At 42.9% G+C, this 19780-nt stretch overlaps 1 protein-coding gene across 1 annotated transcript in view; it reads right to left on the bottom strand.

Moving 5' to 3' along the window:
- The window catches only part of GRID1 (glutamate ionotropic receptor delta type subunit 1), a 1081869-nt gene that overhangs the window by 461008 nt on the left and 601081 nt on the right, over positions 1–19780 (bottom strand). The window contains exon 3 of the mRNA XM_084841879.1: positions 16974–17179. Within this exon, the coding sequence (XP_084698005.1) occupies positions 16974–17179 (206 nt within the window). The remainder of the gene's footprint in view (positions 1–16973; positions 17180–19780) is intronic.

Raw genomic sequence — 19780 nt, 5'->3', positions numbered from 1 at the left:
AAGAAAGCAGACTCAGTGTGGGAGGGGGCCCATTGAGGATGTCTTGCCCAAGGGCCCTGAAAAACCTGGATCCAGCACTGGGATGATCCATCATAGATCTAAAAACACAAGCAGAATATTCATTCTGCCTCGCACCTGTTTTCAGTGGAGCCTGTTCACACATTCAACTGTAAGTGAACAAATTATTCTAAGCCAGGATCCAAAGAACTGCTGCCCAGTGATATTCCTAGGGACGTGCAACGCTGGGAATTCTGTTCTGTTTGAGCCGTGTTTCCATTCTGGTAAGTGGCGGTAAACTTTAGTGGATTTCCCCCCTGATTTCAGAATGTTTTTGCACATTTTTTTCAGGCTCCCACCATTTGTGCAAATGGTAATTTTTGGAAGTGCGCCTGTCCGCCATGTAGCCCTGCAGAAGCATATTCACCTCTTGTAAATATCCTTGTCAGTTTCATCCTCTCCCCACTACTTCCTTTAGCCCAGCAGAGCTAAAGTACTTCTCAATTTCATCCTCCACTTCAGAGCTTCCAGAGCAAAGCTGGTGGGGGTGGGGAGAAGGACAAGTTCTTTGACAAGTTGGGAATATGGCTGTGCTGGGCTAAACAAGTAGTTTGTGGAAAGTATCTCTCTCGGGCTACATAGCAGACAGGTGGACTTACAATCATGTGCACTTGTGCAAGACAGCCAATTAAAAAAATATATTAAAAAAATTAAGACCCCATTTGTGCAAATTTAAAGATCCTCCCCCCAAATGCAGTTTGTGCAAGTTGTGGCCATTAAAAATAGAATCTGTGTATTGGCTCAACTCATTACAGATCGACTAGATGCCAATGGAAGGAAATGGGAACAGAATCTGCCAGGGCCTAACCAGAAAAATCTAGGGATGTCTAGGGATGTCAAAGAATTCTGTGACAGATCTCGGTGAGATCCCGAAATCCATCGCAGAACGGCCTGCCACCCCCCGCCCCCCGCGGATCCCCCCCGGGACAAGACTTACCTGGGGTGGATGTTTCGGGTGGCGGCGGCTCCAGCGGCGGCTTTCAGCGGTGGCGGTGGCTAGTCTTCCGACCGGCTGCCACCACCACCATTTGCAGTCTGTGTTTTTTTCTTTCCCCCCACCCCCAGACATGATAGGCTATGTAAAGACTTACGTAGCCTATCACGTCTGGGTAAAAAAAAAGGACACAAATGACGGCGTCTACAACCACCGCCATTTGCGTTCCTTATTTTTCGCCGTCTTAGTCTACATCAATATTTACGTAGACTAAGACGAAGACAAGAAAGGGGAATGCAAATAGCGCCCAGTACGCTATTTGCATTCCCCTTTCTTTTCTTCGTCTTAGTCTACGTAAATATTGACGTAGACTAAGATGGTGAAAAATAAGGAATGCAAATGGCAGCAGCCATAGCCGCTGCCATTTGCGTATGCATTTTTTGTTGGTGGTGGTTTTTTACCCAGAGCCCTCCACGGCCGGAAATTTGGCTGTGGACGGCCCTGGCCTGGGCCTGGCTGGCTGCTCCGTGGAGCCACTGCGGAGCATAGCCAGCCGTCGAGGATTCCGGGGGGGGGGGAGGACCAGATCGCCTCCCCCCCATTGAGGATTCCGGGGGGAGGGACGGAATGCCTCCCCCCCCACCATGAACAGAATCCGTGAAAAGGTAAGTGACTTTCATACATCCCTAGAAAAATCTATTGAGTTTTCACACCCCCACCCCCAACAGAATCCTCATATATCTCTAGATATTCTTGACTTCTTTTCTCTCAACAGTAGACCATCTTATCATATCGCAGTCTGCTTTTGAAAGTCCCCTCTGTTTCAAAAGTTGTTTGCCATGTAGCAAAGGGGACTATTTGAGAAATACAATCTCCAGCCTTTCATAGGCAGTTCACTGTGCTTTGGGTCCTAGTCATGGTGCTGAAATGCAGAGAAAGCAAATGGTATGCATGCATACCAGCTCTATATGTAGACCAAATCTGATATTCATTTCAGTGGGATATACATACATGTATGTAACTTAAGGCAGGGTCACTCCCAATCATATTGATAATGGTTGTAACATACCTCACATAAATGTTGTAGTGAACTGTTAAGCTGGTAGATTGCTTTTAGGGCCTTACATAAATGTTCAACATACATGTTCATACATATATAAATACAGGTTGATGGCAAACATCATTAAAAAAATAATTCAAATGCCTTAGGAGAGAATGTGCATATGCAAAAGAACAAAGAAATCAAAGCAACACCTTAACTTGCATGTTTAAGGAGTGTATTTGTAGAGGCAAAGCCATTCATACCTTCAACGAAACTGAGGACTTTTCCAAGAGGACTCTGCTTTGATCAGGCAAACACAGCTCTCCAAATGCTTATCTCAAATCAAATGCCAATATTATTGAGGTGATGCCAGTGAAGACAAAATTGTTGGAACAAAATGAAATCAAGATATTGGAATTCAAGGTTGGATGTCCCTATATTAAATTTGGAGAGATGGTAATTCTGGAAGCCACTTCTACATTAAAATGACTGAGCAGGCATGCAACCGGTACCTACATGTGTACTCCCTCCCTCCCTCTCTCTCTCTCTCTCTCTATATATATATATATATATATATTATACACACACACACATATACACATACATACAACACATATACATATATATGAAACTCTTGATAACATTTCATATATCTGATGAAGTGGACTACAGTCCACAAAAGCTTTATACCATAATAAATGTGTTAGTCTTTAAGGTGCCACAAGACTTAAAAACCTATTGAATTCTTTAAAAAAATGTCTTCAGTAGACACTTCAGTAAAAAAACAAAAAAACATACAAAGAAGGAGCCCAATGTATTTCCACAGGGAGGGTATGCTACAGTTTTGACACCACCACCAAAAAGTCCTGGTACCCATTTGTAACTGTTTATCCCATATCACAAGAACTTCTGATCTGAGAGCTTTCCCAAATCATGTGGGAGATGATGATTCTTAAGGTAGCCTGGTCCTAGACCATCAAGGGCTGTAAAGCCTGGGAACAAACATAGATGAAACAAGATTGGAATTATATGTGCCAGCAGTCTCCGGGCACCAGACAGGCAGCAAACTGGCAACTACATTTTCAACCAGTTACAGGTAGCCCCACATAGATGGCACAACAGTAGTCCATGCTGGAATTAAGTAGGGCATGAATAACTGAATATACCTACATGAATTACTTTCATGGCTACTGTCCTGAAAATGTAAGTCTGCATCATAATGTTATGACATGTCTGTTTTACTTTTGGGCACAAGAGATATAACCAAGTTGTTATTGCTGACCTACTTAATATTTCATTTTCCCCCTGCAGCAAATAATTCAATTTCCCCTACCTTTCAATTGAGAAAACCCTGTTGTTGTTGTTGTTGTTTTAAAAAAACCTTATTTAAATTTATCAAAATTAATATAGATATTTTAGATTATATTTTATATTGGCCAGTATCCAACAGTGTGTAACCTCTAATGTAAATTATGTTGCACTAGAATAAACTACTCTAGCACAATGCCAACAGCATTGGCTGCAGCACTGATTTCCCTTGCAGTAGGGTGATTAGTGATTACACTCCTTTGGATACTGGCCATTATTTTATCTCTAGATATATTAACTTAACCCTAAATATTATAAAAAAAACCAGTTATAGACTTATCATGTAAAACAAATAAATCTTATTACATTGTATTTGAAAAACACTCACTGCCACTTACAGGGTAATTCCCAGTGCTGACATTTAAAAAAAAAGCATGTAAGCATTCCATGAGGAAGACTGAGGCCCACTACAACTTGGTATCAGAAACTTATTTGCATAGAAATTAATGACAGGTAGGGATGTCAGAGAATTCTGCCACGGATCTCGGTGAGGCCGAATGCCAGTGCATTCGGCCCCCCAAAATCCATGGCGGAACAAAACCCCCGCCCCCCACCCCACGAAAGGCGCGCGAAACGGAGCACTTACCTGCTGCCGTCCGTGCTGACTTGCGAATGGTGGCTGCGGCTGCCATTCGCTTCCTCATCATAGCCATGATAGGCTACATAAATAATTACGTAGCCTATCACAGCTAATGCAGGGACGCCATTTGCATCCCTGCGGAGGCTGTGATAGGCTACGTAAGTATTTACGTATTTAGGCTATACAAGTATTTACGTAGCCTATCACGGCAAGCAAAAAAACCAACAACAGCAGATGCAAATGGCAGCGGCGGCTGCCACTTGCGTTCCCTTTTTTTCACCATTTTAGCCTACGTAAATATTTACGTAGGCTATTACGGCGAAAAAAAAAGGGGAATGCAAATGGCGTAGTGGGCGCTATTTGCATTCCTTTTTTTCTCGCCATAATAGCCTACGTAAATATTTATGATGCCTATCACGGCAAAATACAGGGATTTGCGTCCCTGCAGGCTGCCCAGCGGCCGGATGTCCGACTGCGGGTGGCCCCGGCCAGCAGCTCCGCGGAATCTCCGCGGAGCGGAGCCAGCTGGACAGAATTTCAGGGGGAGGGACGGAGCACCTCCCCCCCATCGTGAATGTCACCCTTCGAAAAGGTAAGTGACTTTCGTACATCCCTAATGACAGGATATATCCAAAAGACCTAAATCAGGGTAACAACCTGCATGGAAATTTGCAGGGAAGAATGTATAGATTAACTGATATAGAAGGAAATTCCTTCCTTATTTCTTATGCAGCTTATCGATTATCCTGAACATGAGCACACACAGGCATCATGTGCCAGTGTGTTGTAATATAGATTACTGGATTTGACTGGGGAGATGGGTTCAAATCTGCTCAGACATGAAGCCCACTGCATGACCCTGGGCCAGTCACCATCTCCCAGCCTAAACTCCATCATAGCTTTGTTGTGAGGATATTGGATGTTGATTCAAAGGAAAAAATACATAACATTTTATAAAAATGGTATACACATCAGTTAGACTGGCAAGAATGTACCCTAATTTTGCAAGTTTAAGTTGGTGGTGCAGAAAGCAGAGCGGAACATATTTAGTGGGAATGCCCTCAGATTAAAAAAAAAAGAAAAAAGTATTGGTCAGACTTTGTAAAAGAAATGAGAGAGATAACAGGATATGAATGGGGATGATAAAGAGGCAAGTTAGAAAAGAACATACTGTGATGGCCACATATATGTTAACTGTGACATGTATATTATATTTTGGAAATTTGCTCCCTTACCTCCTCTTGGTCAATGGACAAGTAGAACAGGGAATTTAACACTAATGAATATGATCACAGCCTACAGGCATCTACGGAAAGGAAAAAATAACTCAGTAGAAACATTTCAGCACAACTGGACTCTGTTAATTCAGTTTTAGCACAGGTACAGGCTTGCTGGTTTAGTACCAATAGATATTTTGACAATGTGTAGTAACAAATAAGAATAGTAGGCTAATTTAGTGTACTCTCAGGTCTTCATTTTTGTTGGATTTTGTAGTATAGGAATTGTATGACTCTATACATGAGTGCCTATAAAGGTTGTGTATGTGATAGATGATGATGATGATAATAATAGATGATAGATAGATAGATAGATAGATAGATAGATAGATAGATAGATAGATAGATAGATAGACAGACAGACAGACAGACAGACAGAGAAAGAATGGGAGAAAGCCATGTTGGACACATTGAGCTCCTTGGAAAAGAGGGAGGAATAACAACAGTTTCAACAATAAAGAGTAGGAATAAGGTGAAATAAACCAGTGTTTAAATTCAGTTCCAGACTGGAGAGCCCACCCACCAATTAATACAGATTTTCCACAAACCTATAACATACAATTTTCTAACATGGAGAAGACACAGAGAGTACAATAAAAACATAGCCCAATGAAAAATAAGTAGGGATAAGTGAAAAGGGAGACTTTTTTGGCAAAAACCCAACACCAGTATTAAAAGGTCTCTCTCTCTCTCACACACACACACACACACACACACCCCTTTTGGCACTTTTTCAGAAATTGCTGTGAAATGGATTAAAGTGTTCACTTATTCAGGAAGCATGGCCCTGAACAGGCCTGGATTGCCTTCATATTCCTTACCTGCTAGGATGACTCATGCAACTCTCCCTGGATACACTGCCTTCACTCTAAAACAGGCAGCTTTCTTTGTCCCTGGTGACATCTGATTATTTAAGAAGCATTATGACATTGTCATGTTCATAATTCTGGTTGTTTGGGATAACTTTATGAAGGAGAAAGGAACCTCATCAAGGGAGAAAAATGGTGCCAAACCAACAGAAGATCCGAAAAATAAGGGCAGGGGTTTCCAAGAAAAGGTGAACATTCTTATCATAAGTGTTTTGGAGAAATATCACACACACACCATTATTTATGCCCTCGAAATGGAAACAGGCTAATATTTGGTACAGCCCTAAATATAAAATCACTGGAAGAATGATAAAGAGAAAATGAAGTGAACAGTTGGAGTGAACTCTGGAGCATGCTACATTAGTAAAACAAATGTCTTCATGGTAAAACTCTTCTCAGAACATTAACGCCACCAACTCCCTCTGTATCTGAGCTTGCTTTTCAGTTCTGTCCCTTTAATGAAAATATCATGTCTTTTGACCCTAGGCAATCTTCTGCTCCCACTGAGCTGCAACCTATTCATGATAACCACACGCCTCACATCATTTACTCATGCTGAAACAAGATTTAATCGGTTGCGATTAATTCAGCAGCCATTATTATCAGACTATGTATCGTACTTTCCATAAGCACCCATACATAACCTTGAAATCCTCCATTCAAAAGGATTAGAGCAGGAGTAATGTGAAAATCTGAATTTACATGTGTTTGGATTAACTTTATTGTTTGAAGTCAAAAGAACCGAACCGCTAGAGAATCTAACAACAAAGCTAAATTCATCTCACATGCAGTTTCAGCATTTGTCGTTGCTCTTACACCAGACAAAATTTTGACCTCTGCATTCATTATTAAGTTTAAAATGCTACGAAATGTCTGGATTATTTCAGACATGACTGTTCTCTGTAAAACACTAAGAACTATGCCAAGTAGACCAATCCACAAAACAGATGAGTTGGGAGTATTTCAATTGAGGACTTGGTCTGAAGACACATGAGGCAGACACCTTGCTGAAGCTAAGGCAGTCTGGGGGTGGTCACTGCCTAGCTAGGAGATCACCTGGGCATCCCATGTATGCCACCCTGAGTTCCATGATGGAGGAAAGGCATGACACAAATGTAATAAATAAAGAAATCAATTTTAAAAATAAGTCCCATTGAACTTGACTTGAAACTGAACTCAGCAGAAGAGATCACTCACAGGGGAGGGGAAGTACTCAGAGGCAATATTCAGACTTAAGTCATTACTTCCTCTACAGTGAACTCAGGGGGTGAGTACCTACAGCTATGTAGCCATAATGGGGCCACTGAGAAACAAGGAGTTATCAGTATGCTCAGGGAAAACCAAAAGTTCAAAGTAATACTTTTTTTAAAAAGAAACAAAACTTAAGGACTCAACCCCCCCCACCCCCAAAACCAACAGTCCAATGAGGATTGAGCTCAGTAGCCACAGAACGGAACCCTGAGGAGGACCACTCTTGTTTAGAACGTGAGGATATACTGCAACATTTTGTTGCAGGTCCCGTGTGTGTGTGTGTGTGTTTGTGTGTGTGTGCACGGCGCGCACAGGCACACGCACACACACACACAAACACACAGTGGCCTGGTTCACATGGCATGACAGTCCACTGTGGGTTAATTGGTTGTGCCAAACATCTGCAGGTACCATTTTTGCATGGCATTTGCGAGTGCCCGTTTTCCCGTGGCTAATTGTGCAAAATTTGTTGTGCAAATCCAGGTGACAGGGGTTGTTTGAGGGTTAGACAACTCTCAAAAGACCTAAAAGAAACCATGGGTTATCTGAGGGTTGTCTAGGGATAGCGGAGAAATCCACCATGGACTCTAATGAGGCCGGATTCCTTAGAATCCGGACCCCCGGAGTCCGTGGCGGAATGGACTGCTCCCCCCCGCCACCCCGTGAAGCCTGGTCGGGACAGACCCTACCTGGCACCGGCCGGTCCAGGTCCATCCTCTTTGTTCCACAGCCGGCCACTGCCAGGCTGCGGCCGCAAATGGCATCCAGCGTAGGGGACTCTGCAGATAGTGGATGCTAAGCCATTTGTGTCCCTGCTCTTTGCCGTGATAGGCTACATAAATATTTACGTAGCCAATCATGGCAAACGACAGGGATGCAAATGGCATCCCCTATGCCGGACGCCATTTGCAGCTGCAGCCCAGCAGTGGACAGAAGTCTGGCTGCAGGCGACCGCAGCCAGCGGCTCCACGGACATGCTGTGGAGCAGAACCGTCCGTGGAGGATTCCGGGGGGAGGGACGGATCACCTCCCCCCCCAGCGGACCCTGGAGCGGAATGGTAAGTGGGGTTCGTACACCCCTAGGGTTGTCTAACCCTCAAACAACCCCTGCTGCCCAGGTTCACGCAACACAACAAGCCAGGCACCTGTGGGTGCCATGCGCAAAAAAAAACTGGTACAACATGACAGTCCCCACAGGTAAATCAATCCATGGTGGGCTGCCGAGCTGTGTGAACCAGGTCAATATCATCAAACAGGCCTGGCACAAGGAGTACAAGGAAACCTCATAAACATATGGCATGTGTTCCAGGATATCCAGCTGTAATGCCTCACTTATGAGCGTGTCTCCATATTTGAAAAACGCAACAAGCAAATCACCTTATTTCTCCCAATAACTAGAGGATAGTGAAGAAAAGATAACATAGGAATGCTTGGCTTTTTCATAGGGTCAGACCTAATCATATAGGGGAAAAGACAGAGAAGAAGCAATGAAAGGTGGAGAGAGAAAAAAGATGGTGGAGCAACAAGGGAAATCATTATCATTAGGTAGGAGTGTACAGTAGAGACACCTTTGAATATCAGGAGCCAGCTGGAAATTAGCATTGGTGGACCTATGGGATGGATAGATGACATCCCCTTCCTTTTTGTACAAGGTAACCCACACTTGGCAGAGTAGAGGCATCTTTATTCCATGGCTAAGGAGCCAAAATGGGATGGTCTCCCCTGGACAGCCACTTACTAATACCCTCTAAGCCCTAGAGTCTAAGGAAACACTGATGATGACAGTACAGACAAACTGGCAAGAGCCCAGAGAAAATCCTTGGAGCTAAAAAGAACTAGGATAGCTCACAGGGTGCAAAGGGTTCTCCCATCATCCTCTTGCTTACATCCATGCACAGAAGCTTATACTAACTGGGCTTCAGAATGCTCAACTTCTATACACAACTATAGTCTGGTTTTAATTAGTTTGCTGCCTGAACAACATCTGACCCATTGTTTAAAGGGCTATCTGCAGAGTTGCTGCTTCCCTGTAATTGTCACTGAATGCTAAGGAAAGAAGTTGTGGTGGTTATCCAAGTATCACTGGTAGCCCATGAACAGGTGTTTTTGGTGCAATTCCACTGTAGCTGGGCTGTCGCTTTCGCCATATAAAATGTTTACATGGACATTTTCATTACAAAAACATTGCATATCAATGACTCAGAATCTCTCTCTGAGGCATTAATCAGCCTACAACATAATAATAAAACTTGGGAAAATCTAGTGAGATGCCAGTTATCACTGATGCAGAAAAGCACAGAGTATTGAATAGCCAGATATTAAGGAATCTGAGTTGAAAAGAAGTTATGTCTAAATCAGCCACAATTAATTTAAAAAACAGCTCCACATCTGGACATGTCTGACTGTTCAGAATCACAACCTATTCTGTATTTATTCCATCTCTCTACATTGGGGGAAAACACAACTTCACACCCAAGCAACCTTGAAATTGGGGAATGGAGCTTGAAATTTGGGACTGATGTTTCAAGAGATAAGTTTATCTTGAACTAAAATGGACAATTTGCCTTTCACTGCAGCAACTAATAACCAAACACCTCACAATAACATCAGATTAAGAGACATTTAGCTTTAAGGAGGTTACAACAAAGACATTTTATTCTTTCCCCCCTTACAGCAGATAAACTGGTGATCAAAAGGGCACCACATATTGAGATATGTTCTGAGAAGATCTCAGAGCTGTTTGTATTGAAAGAAAATATCATATCACATCAAATGGAAGCTTTATGTGACCAGACACACTCCCAATGACTTTCTAGTCCTTTGGTTATCTTTTGATTACATTTGCAAAAAGTAATAGCGTACAGGTTGCACAACCGGTTATAGCCCTATTTAGGTGTCCTGAGGCAGTTTTTACCTAACATGCAAGGACTCGAGGATGAGGACAAGCTTGCTAGCTCCAATCCCCTTCCATCACCACCCTCCATGTATTGGCAGGCACCTGTCTGCAGTGGGCAGCCTTGTCTATTTGTATAGGCACACCACATGATTTGGAACCCTAGAAAATCAGGGAAAAGGCTCCCCACTGCAGAGTAGGGACAAGTGGAGTTAGTGCACCGGTCCCCACTCTACCTCCTTGCATGTTCGGTAAACACTACCTCAAACATCTGAGTAGAGCTATTGCTAGTCAGACGTCAAACTGATCGCTATCCTTTTGCTAAACAACCTTTCTTTTTTGCTTCAGTTCTTCTTTAATCCATTTCTTTCTCTCTTTTTTACATTTAACCTCTCGTTTAGTTTTAGATCTCAGTGAATTGAGATATGAAATAGTTTAGATTTGCATTTAACTTGTTATATTGTTTGAAAAGCTTAAAACAAATAGTAGAAAAAGAATGCTTCTATGACATATACACGTAACTTAGAAGTATCACTGCCAGTTTTTCTTTGCTCGGGCATTTATCTGTTTATATAGTGTTTAGCTGGTTGATGAGTTGTTGTTACTGTGGCACCCCGGCTGTGGAATGAGCTCCCTAGTGATGTTCGCCTGGCACCTACACTGTATTCTTTCCAGCGCCAGGTGAAGACCTTTTTATTTTCCCAGGCATTTTAGCATTCTAGCTCTTTAGACTTTTAGCTTTGCTGTTTTAAATCTGTATTTTAAATCCCTGCACTGCTGCTAGGTTTTATTCTGGTTCTATTCTGGTTGTATTGTTTACTGTGGTTTTAATGTTTTATATATTTTGCATGGTTTTATTGTGTGCTCTTTGGTTTTAATTGTTGTGAACCGCCCAGAGAGCTTCAGCTATTAGGCGGTATAGAAATAAATAAATAAATAAATAAATTGTTTTATCTCTCTCAGTTTCATGGACTGATGTCTTATTGTGCTTTACTGTTGATACATTCTTTGTATGCATGCCTTGGAATCCATTTTTTCTGGGTGAAAGGTGGACTAGAAATGTTTAAATAAATAAAAAGTGAAGTGGAAGTTGGTGGGTCTGATGTCAGTGTGGCAGTTAATCTGCTCCACATTTCAGACAGAACTCTAAAGGAGCTATCCAAGGTGTGAAGCACCTTGGATAGCTCCTTTAGAATCCTGATTGAAACCCGGAGCAGATTCACCACCCCACTGACATTAGAGCCACCAGCCCCCACTGTAAAAGTGGGTGGGACCCCAAAGAGCCTAATGAAGACTGTATGTGCCCAGAGGCCCTGGAATTTTGACTGACTTAGTGCGGAGGGAGAGAAAACTGGGCATGATGGAGCAATGGAATGGGGTGCTTAGAAACCTGAACAGGAGAATTGCACATTGCAACATTTTGTTGCAGGTCCTACTTGTAATACATATTTCTTTAACTACACCTAGAATACTAACCAGTAAGTGGATATTCCATCAATTGCCTTAAATCCATTATAATCACAATATCACAGAAAAACTGAAGAACGTATATCTGTCTATCATCTATCTATATAAAATGGTTAAACAGTTCTTATTGTGGTAATAAAACCTCATAAGAAATATTTTGTTGAAAATGCCATTTGCAATATATTATGAATCGATTCCAGCTCACCAAAAAGAAGAAGAAGAAGAAGGATTTTGTGTAAATGTCTTCTCTACCTTCCTTTTACCTAACTACACGAGTTAATTTGGATGGATTTGACTTTTGAAACTCATTGGCTAAACCTGAACTGGCCCATGACTGGCATGCACTGGACCAGTCATAAGAGCAGGATGCACTTGGATCTGCAATCAAATGGAAAAAAGCAGCCAAGTAGCTCCAGCCTTAATTCAACTAAACATTCTCAGGGTAGCGGTATCAGTCATACACAATGGCTCAATGGGGAAAAGTCTAGAATACTAGGAAGGGAAGCTTTAATATAGTTAAATGAATAACAGACCTGTACCGGGAGAGAGCGCAAGACAGGAAGGCCTGGTGTCCATGGGGTCATGAAGAGTCGAACACGACTGAACGACTGAACAACAACAACATTTTATCCTGAATTTTATTTTTATTCTCTATCATCTATCTATCTATCTATCTATCTATCTATCTATCTATCTAGTGATTTGTCTATTATGTGTTGCTCTTTGTTAGTTCCGTATCTGTCAGGACTAGCCCATGGCTGGATCTAGAACCTAAAGAGATGGTGAAGGAGGAGAACGGTCTCACTGCGCGCCCCAGCACATACTGGGACCAAGAGGAGTTGACATACCATGACGCTGCCACTCTGGAAGACAGACTCCCCAGGGTGACTCCAGGATTAGGGGACCAAATGATTAGGGCACACACCCCAGCTCCAGCCCCTCCATTACCCCCCAAGAACCCAGAAACAAAGAGGGCAACAAGTCCAAACTGGCCCAGAGAGGGGAAAAAATACTGCACACCTGGAAGCACAAGGACTCCCATCTCTGTGCTCTATGTGGGAGCGGGGAGCAAGAATGAATGTGTGCTCCAGGTCAGGAGCCTGTCGATGCTCCAGGAAGGGTTGGGGCAGCTATAGAACTGCTGAGTTGCTGCCTGGCTGTTGCACAATCCCCTTCTATTCCGCTCTTTTTGCTCTTGTCAAACTCTTTGTGGGGCAGCTACACTGCTGATACAACAAAGAGTCTTGGGGCGCCTTAAACATCAACACATTTATTATACCTTAAGCTGATACCGCACACCTGGTCCTGCGACTCCTGCTGCGCTTGCTGTGCTGGACAGCTCCCCAGTCTTGCCAGCATGATCAGAAATGCAGCCAAACCACTCAGGGTTGGTGGGAACAGGACAGTATCACTTTTTCCTCCATAAATTCTGGAAAAACACATTTAATCTCAAATGCCTCGCTCAAAACCTCCTCAAAATGCTTTTCTTCAGTCCTCCAGTGATTGTAATCATGTGCAGGTGGTCCACAGATTCATAAATACTATGGAGTTAAGTAACCTGCTACCTTCCATGTGGCCCACCTGATTGCCGAATTATTCCCTTTAGCATATTTCAAATGCATGGGGCCTTTAGAGAGATTACATGCTACCATTATTCAACTTTTCTTTCCTAAAGCTTTTCTGAATCAATCAAGATTCAGTAACAGAAGAGTTTTGAACAAATTACTTCTTAATTCAGCCCAGACTTGTACTCCTGCAGGGATTTGGAAAAATATCAGGATCATTAGCCCTAATAATTCCTGTAATAGCACTTTTCTCTGGGGATGGACAGAGCAGCACGATAATTTAGTGCATTACCCTTTACACTTCACAGTCCTACAGGGCTATTGCTTTTCCAACATGTGAATGCAAACCTCATGAATGTTAGCAAGAGTTATGGATTTTAGAGGTAACTGGTTTGATAGCTTGTAATGAAATATCATTGCTGGAATGAATAGAAATATAACTCAGACCCTCATTTGGCCATGTTATTTTCAGCAAGTCTGAAAGCCAGCTTCTAAGGGCATCCTTCAAGACCTGGAATGAAGAAAATATATAAGGAAAGCTAGAGTAGAGCTCCTCAAAACACACTGAAAATCGTACAGATATGCCCTACCCCCACGACTGGCTTGCCTGGCCATGGGGGGTGGCATTGCAGACGGGTGGGGTGAGTGGATGTGGTGGGCCACCATTGGCGGAACCCCCCCTGGCACCACCACCCTGGAGCCACTGGGGAGGGGAGGGGTAGGAGAGGTGTTTTTACTCTCTGTGCCCTTCATATAAGGAAAGCTAGAGTAGAGCTCCTCAAAACACACTAGAAAACATAGATTGGCTGTACTGATTTCAATAGCTTATACCGGTGCTTTCTAGACCTGATTCTAGGGAACCCTAGAGCTGCTCACATGCTTTTCAGGAGGTCCTTCAATAAGAAATAGAGGACAAACTTTCCCGAAAGGTAGCTTGCCCATCACTACAATGCAGTCACAGAAAAGTGTGGGTTGTGTTCCAAGTAGGGATGGCGGAGAATTTCTCCCCGAATCTTCGGGAGGCCGAGCGCTGATGCATTCGGCCCCCCGAAGTTGGTTGGGAAATTCTCCGCCGCCCCCCCCCCCCGGGACAGGACTTACCTCCTGCGAATGTCCCTCTCGGCGGCGGGTCCCGGCGGCGGTCCGGCAGCGGTTCGTCGCAGGCAGGGGCAGCGGCCGGTCTCCCGACCAGCTGCCGCCGCCGCCATTGCAAAAAAAAAAACACTAAAGTAAAAAAAAAACAAAAAAACACCCATGATAGGCTACGTAATGATTTACGTAGCCTATCATGGCTAGATTTCCAAAGTCAACCGTGACAGGCTACGTAAATCGTCACGTAGCCTATCACAGGTGACTTTGGGGGAAAAAAAAGCGCGTACGCAAATGGCAGCGCCCATGGGGCGCCGCCATTTGCGTTCCTTATTTTGGCACGTCTAGTCTACATAAAGATTTACGTGGACTACAGCTAAAATAAGGGCACGCTATTTGCGTTGCCCTTATTTTCGCCGTAGTCTACGTAAATCTTTACGTAGACTAGACATGCCAAAATAAGGAACGCAAATGGCGGCACCCCATGGGCGCCGCCATTTGTGTATGTGCTTTTTTTTTTTTTTTTCCTAAAGTCACCCGTGATAGGCTACGTGACGATTTACGTAGCCTGTCACGGCTGACTTTGGAAATCTAGCTGTGATAGGCTACGTAAATCGTCACGTAGCCTATCACGGGGTCTTTTTTTTTTTTTTTACTTTTTGTTTCGCGGCTGGGGAGACGGGGTGCTTCTCCCCGGCCTGAATTTTGGCCGGGCAAGGCGGGGCGCCTCCCCCCCCTCGCCTGAACTTCGGGGGGGAAAGCAAAGCGCCTCCCCCCCACCGCGACGCCAAGCTGCGAAAAGGTAAGTGACTTTCGTACATCCCTAGTTCCAAGGCACATTATCAGTTTGCACAGTGCAATAGGGAGGCTCAACAAGCCTGGCAAATGCCCTTGTGAACTAAGTGTGTGCCCTAGAAAATGCCCCGATGCCGTTTGCAACACCCAACAGTTCTGGTTGAAGACAGGTTGGGTGTCCTTGACAGGTGTCAATAAGGAAAGGGCTCCCTCAAGGCAGAAAGTCTGAAAACCACCAGCTTCTACAAAGCACTTGCTATTTTCACCAGGGTCCTATTTATTGCTTGTTCAGTCCTTTTTATTGCTTAAAAAAAAAATTGAAATGTTTAGCAGCAGTTTACTATGAAAATTCAGCCTACATTCTGTGCTCACAACAACAAAGCAGCAAATCAGTTGCTAAATTAAAGTAGATAAAATGTTAAATATAGAGCGCAAAACAATGATGATCTAGAATAATATGTCACATTTGATGAAGAATAAAAACACAAATGAGGTGCAATTAAAATCACATTCCCCAGGTGTCACAAATATTGCATTACCCACGTTCTGGCACTTGTGTTTTTGATTTTCAAGTTACTCATAATCTACTTCATTTTAGAAGACAATGAATGAAAATTAATAAATGACAATATTATCCCACAAGACGGTGGTAATCAGGTTGTTGCCCAACAGTTATAACTGAAATGCAATTAATCTCATGATCTCTAACAATTCTCAGATATTAAAGAAAAATGGCAACAAATATTTTCTACCATAGTTTAATAAGCAAGCTTTGCCATTGAGTTGTCAATAAAAGCAGGACTGCGTATGTGGGCTGTTACTTGTATAATTAGCAAATACATATCACAGCTTTTAGAACAGACACAAAAAGCCTGCTACTTATTTAAAAGGGTGGCCTAAAATAAAAGTATATATTTTAGTTAAACCGCATTTCATATAACCATCATGAAGAATATTGAGTCAAAACAATTCTCTGCCCTCTGTCCCATCTCTTTCTCATGCCCAGTCTACATTTTAGTCATCTCCTTTAGGGCACAATCCTATGCATGTTTAGCAAGAAAAATGGCTAGCTGAGGAATGGTGGGAGTTTTAGGTAGGGATGTTGTGGGAGTGCAAGACAGGGGTGGAGTCTGGCAGACTCCCCCCACCCCACCCCCAGCCTCCAGGATCCAACTCGCTGAGCCGCTGCACATACCAGACTTGCTGGCCAAGCCACCACAGGGTTTGAGAGCACCTGGCAGCTGCCTGTTCCCTCTGTGAGCTACCATTTTGCAAAAACATGGCAGCTCAGGTTTTTCTATAAATGTAACGTTATGTAAATGGTGGCCTTAAAGGGGCCATTTACATAACATTACATGCATAAATGGTCCATTTACTCCTGTAATGTTGCATGAATGGCCCCTTTACGGATGCCATTTACACAAAAATACATTTATGCAAAAATCTGAGCTGCCATTTTGTGAAAAAATGGTAGCTTGCTGAGGGGATGGGCAGCCACCAGGCACCTGCAAACCATGTGGTGGCTCGTGTGGCAAGCAGGGGTGGGCAGCCATCAGGGGTTCAGTGGATGGGTGGTGGCACAGACAGAGATGAGTCTGTCCATCCCTAGTTGTAGGACTTTTTTCTGTCTAAACATACATAGAAGTAGGGAATGCTGGGAATTGCAACAGGTTGGTATGCATAGGCCCACCTTCTCAAAGTTAATCATTTAACTCTGGCAGCATAGTTTGATCCATTTTGAGCAAAAAAATATCCCCATACAAAATTCCAGAAAGAATGTACTAACCTCATTAATAAAAGTTTGCGCTCCCCTTGGACTCAGAAGTAAGATCGCTCTTCGTAATGTATCTCGATAGCGATTCAACTCTTCAGTTTTCATAGTAGTAAAAAGGCTGGCAAAAACCCTGCTGATGTTTCTGTCTACTTTTTGTAAAGAGACATCAAGTCCTAGCTTTGATGCCTGGTCCAGAAATCCTTGTAGACCACGAATATCTGCCAAAAAAGAAACAAAAATCAGACTTTGGGTCTTTTAAAGATAGGAGCACTGCCCCGAGCAATGAGAGAGAAACCCAATGGCCAGGATCCAAAGAGCTGCTTCAGCCCATGGCAGGGGCTTATGCTAGCTAGCCCAGTGGAATTTTCTTTGAAAGTTGCAAGGTTACTTGCATCCCATATCACAAAAACATCTGAAATTCCTAATGCAGAGATGGCCCATGACATTATGATGCCAGAGGTAGAAAATCAAAATGGTACCACACACTGGTAGCTAGTCTTTAATACTACATTAAATAACTGTACCCCTTTCAGTTGCACCCTTAATCTGCCCTTAATGGTAACTGATGGGAGCACCAAACATGATGCTATCTGGCATGGGGAACCCTTTGGACTCCCCAAACTTAGGTCCACAGCTGTTTATATCCTGGCCAATATGCTTTGAGTTAAGCATCGCCATCTCAGCAGGCGGAGACTTCTTAAGCTGTATGCTATCAGTGTGCTTTGCAAAGTTAATTTCATTTTGGTGAACATTCCCTGTGAACAGAGTGGTAGAGGGGCCAAGCCCTTTACTGATATTTCCTGGAGATACGTGAAGTGCAATGCTTACATGGTATCATGGAAGTATTTCCATGCAACCCACCATGACTCCCATCAAGGTCCATTTCCAAACAGCCTCTGAAAGCCACACCTGAGAAACCGATAGCACCTAACTTCACATTCATATTCACTGTCTTGTCTGTAAAACAATGCTTTAAACATAGGATGGGGGAGCAAACAGCAACTCAACAAAATGGAACTCTGTTAGTAGGTTTACACTTTAAAATGCTGTAACAAAAGCAGAGATGCCCTAACCCAACCTTCCTCAATCTGGTGCCCTCCAGATGTGTTGGACTGCAATTCCAATCACTCTGGAGGAGACTAGGTTGGAGTTGGCTACGTTAAATTCACCCTTCTGCAGTGTGCAGGACTATTTGTACACACAGAAAATCTTCAGTGTCCATTATTCTGAACCAATGGGTATTTCAGCACAATGGAAATAACCCCCAAATGGTAGCTCTTGGATAACTTGATCTTTTCTCTCAGTAATAAGAGAGCTTTTGGAAAGCTATAGAAAAAACGCCCTTGTTCTGAGAGTTGCTGCATGCATGAATCATGCCACAGGGATGGTCATGCCACAGAGCTGCTGCACATATGGCCCTAGCCATGGGGATTTCCATGGCAACTTCTCCACCCTCCCTCCATAACATTTAGAAATTCCCCATTATAGCACAAACTCATTTAAACAGGACATGTCCATAAAACCATTCTGGATTGCGGCTTAACCATGTATTTTCTCTCAGGCAATGGTATCTCATTCATATACTTGAATTAGTGTGCCCTATGCCTGTAGTTCATTCATCCTCCAAGCCACGACACAAGGTTCATTATCTATGTTCCCTTCTGAGAGGGCGATAACTGAGGCTAAGGGATGATAATAGCAGAAACACACACACACACACCAGCCGCATATGTCCTGGCTTCTGAACCCAGCCCCTCTGCCCTTCCTCCAAGAAGCTCAGGGAGGAATAAATGAGTTTCCCTCCATTTATCCTCACAACACTAGGCTGAGGTATGTTTGAACGTGGCTGGGTCCAACCATATCCCTGGTGTCATTGTAATGCCAAGTGCTTGGAACTTTAGATTTCAAAAAGCCCAACTGATTTAGAAAGAGCATAAAGAAAAATATTTTGAACTGTACATGCTAGAAAAAAGACTACTTTCATAATTACAGTTTTCCGTATACCCTGAAATAATAATCACAATGACAAGGATGTAGTTTTCTAGCTAATATACCTGACTGACGCTATCAACCTGGTGTTTGCCTTTTTCAAGTTCCAATTTCATGAATTAGATGCTCGGCTATCTTTATTGCTTTATAGATCTTTGATATCTGAAACACAATGGTGTGTGTTTTTTTTAACACTGTCTACTTCTTCATATTAATGCAGAACTTGATGAGCACTGAGGCAACCCGCATTTTGACTAATAATGTCACATTTTACCAGTATCTTACACCATTTCCAAAAAAGGGAACATTGTTTGCAAAGTCCGATGAATGAGGATGCTATTGTTTTAGGTTGAATTCTATTTTTCACTAACTTGGGGAGTAACCAAATAGGAAAGAGGACCCATTTAGAAATATGCATAAGATTTGAAAGAAAAAGCAGCACCTTTTGAATTGTGGCATACCTGTGGTAGGAAAGGAAGGCGTTTGTCTTGGCTAACAAATACAAATATATGCTTAAGTAAAAGTCCAAAGGACACAAAGTTTCAGAACAACAAATGTCACAAATGATAGGGAAACATAAAATGATTTTTAAATAAACAAACAAACAAACAAATAAATAAAATTTCTTGCTCCGATCATAAAGATTAAAATCCAAGTGCTTGGAAGACAAAGTCTTACCTCACCACTTCTGCTCCCTCCAAAGCCATCCCTGCTACCCACAGCCCCCAAACATACTCCTCCTTCCCTTACCCTTAACATTGCTGGTAGAAGTAGTGGTGGGGTGACAGACAAAAGGGAGGAATTTCTCACTCCATCCATCAGCCTAGACA

Source organism: Heloderma suspectum, chromosome 3 (genome assembly GCF_057233095.1).
Source record: "Heloderma suspectum isolate Gila_16-S chromosome 3, 16-S_ref, whole genome shotgun sequence".
NCBI lineage: Eukaryota > Metazoa > Chordata > Lepidosauria > Squamata > Helodermatidae > Heloderma > Heloderma suspectum.
This window is presented reverse-complemented; position numbering and strand designations above follow the sequence as displayed.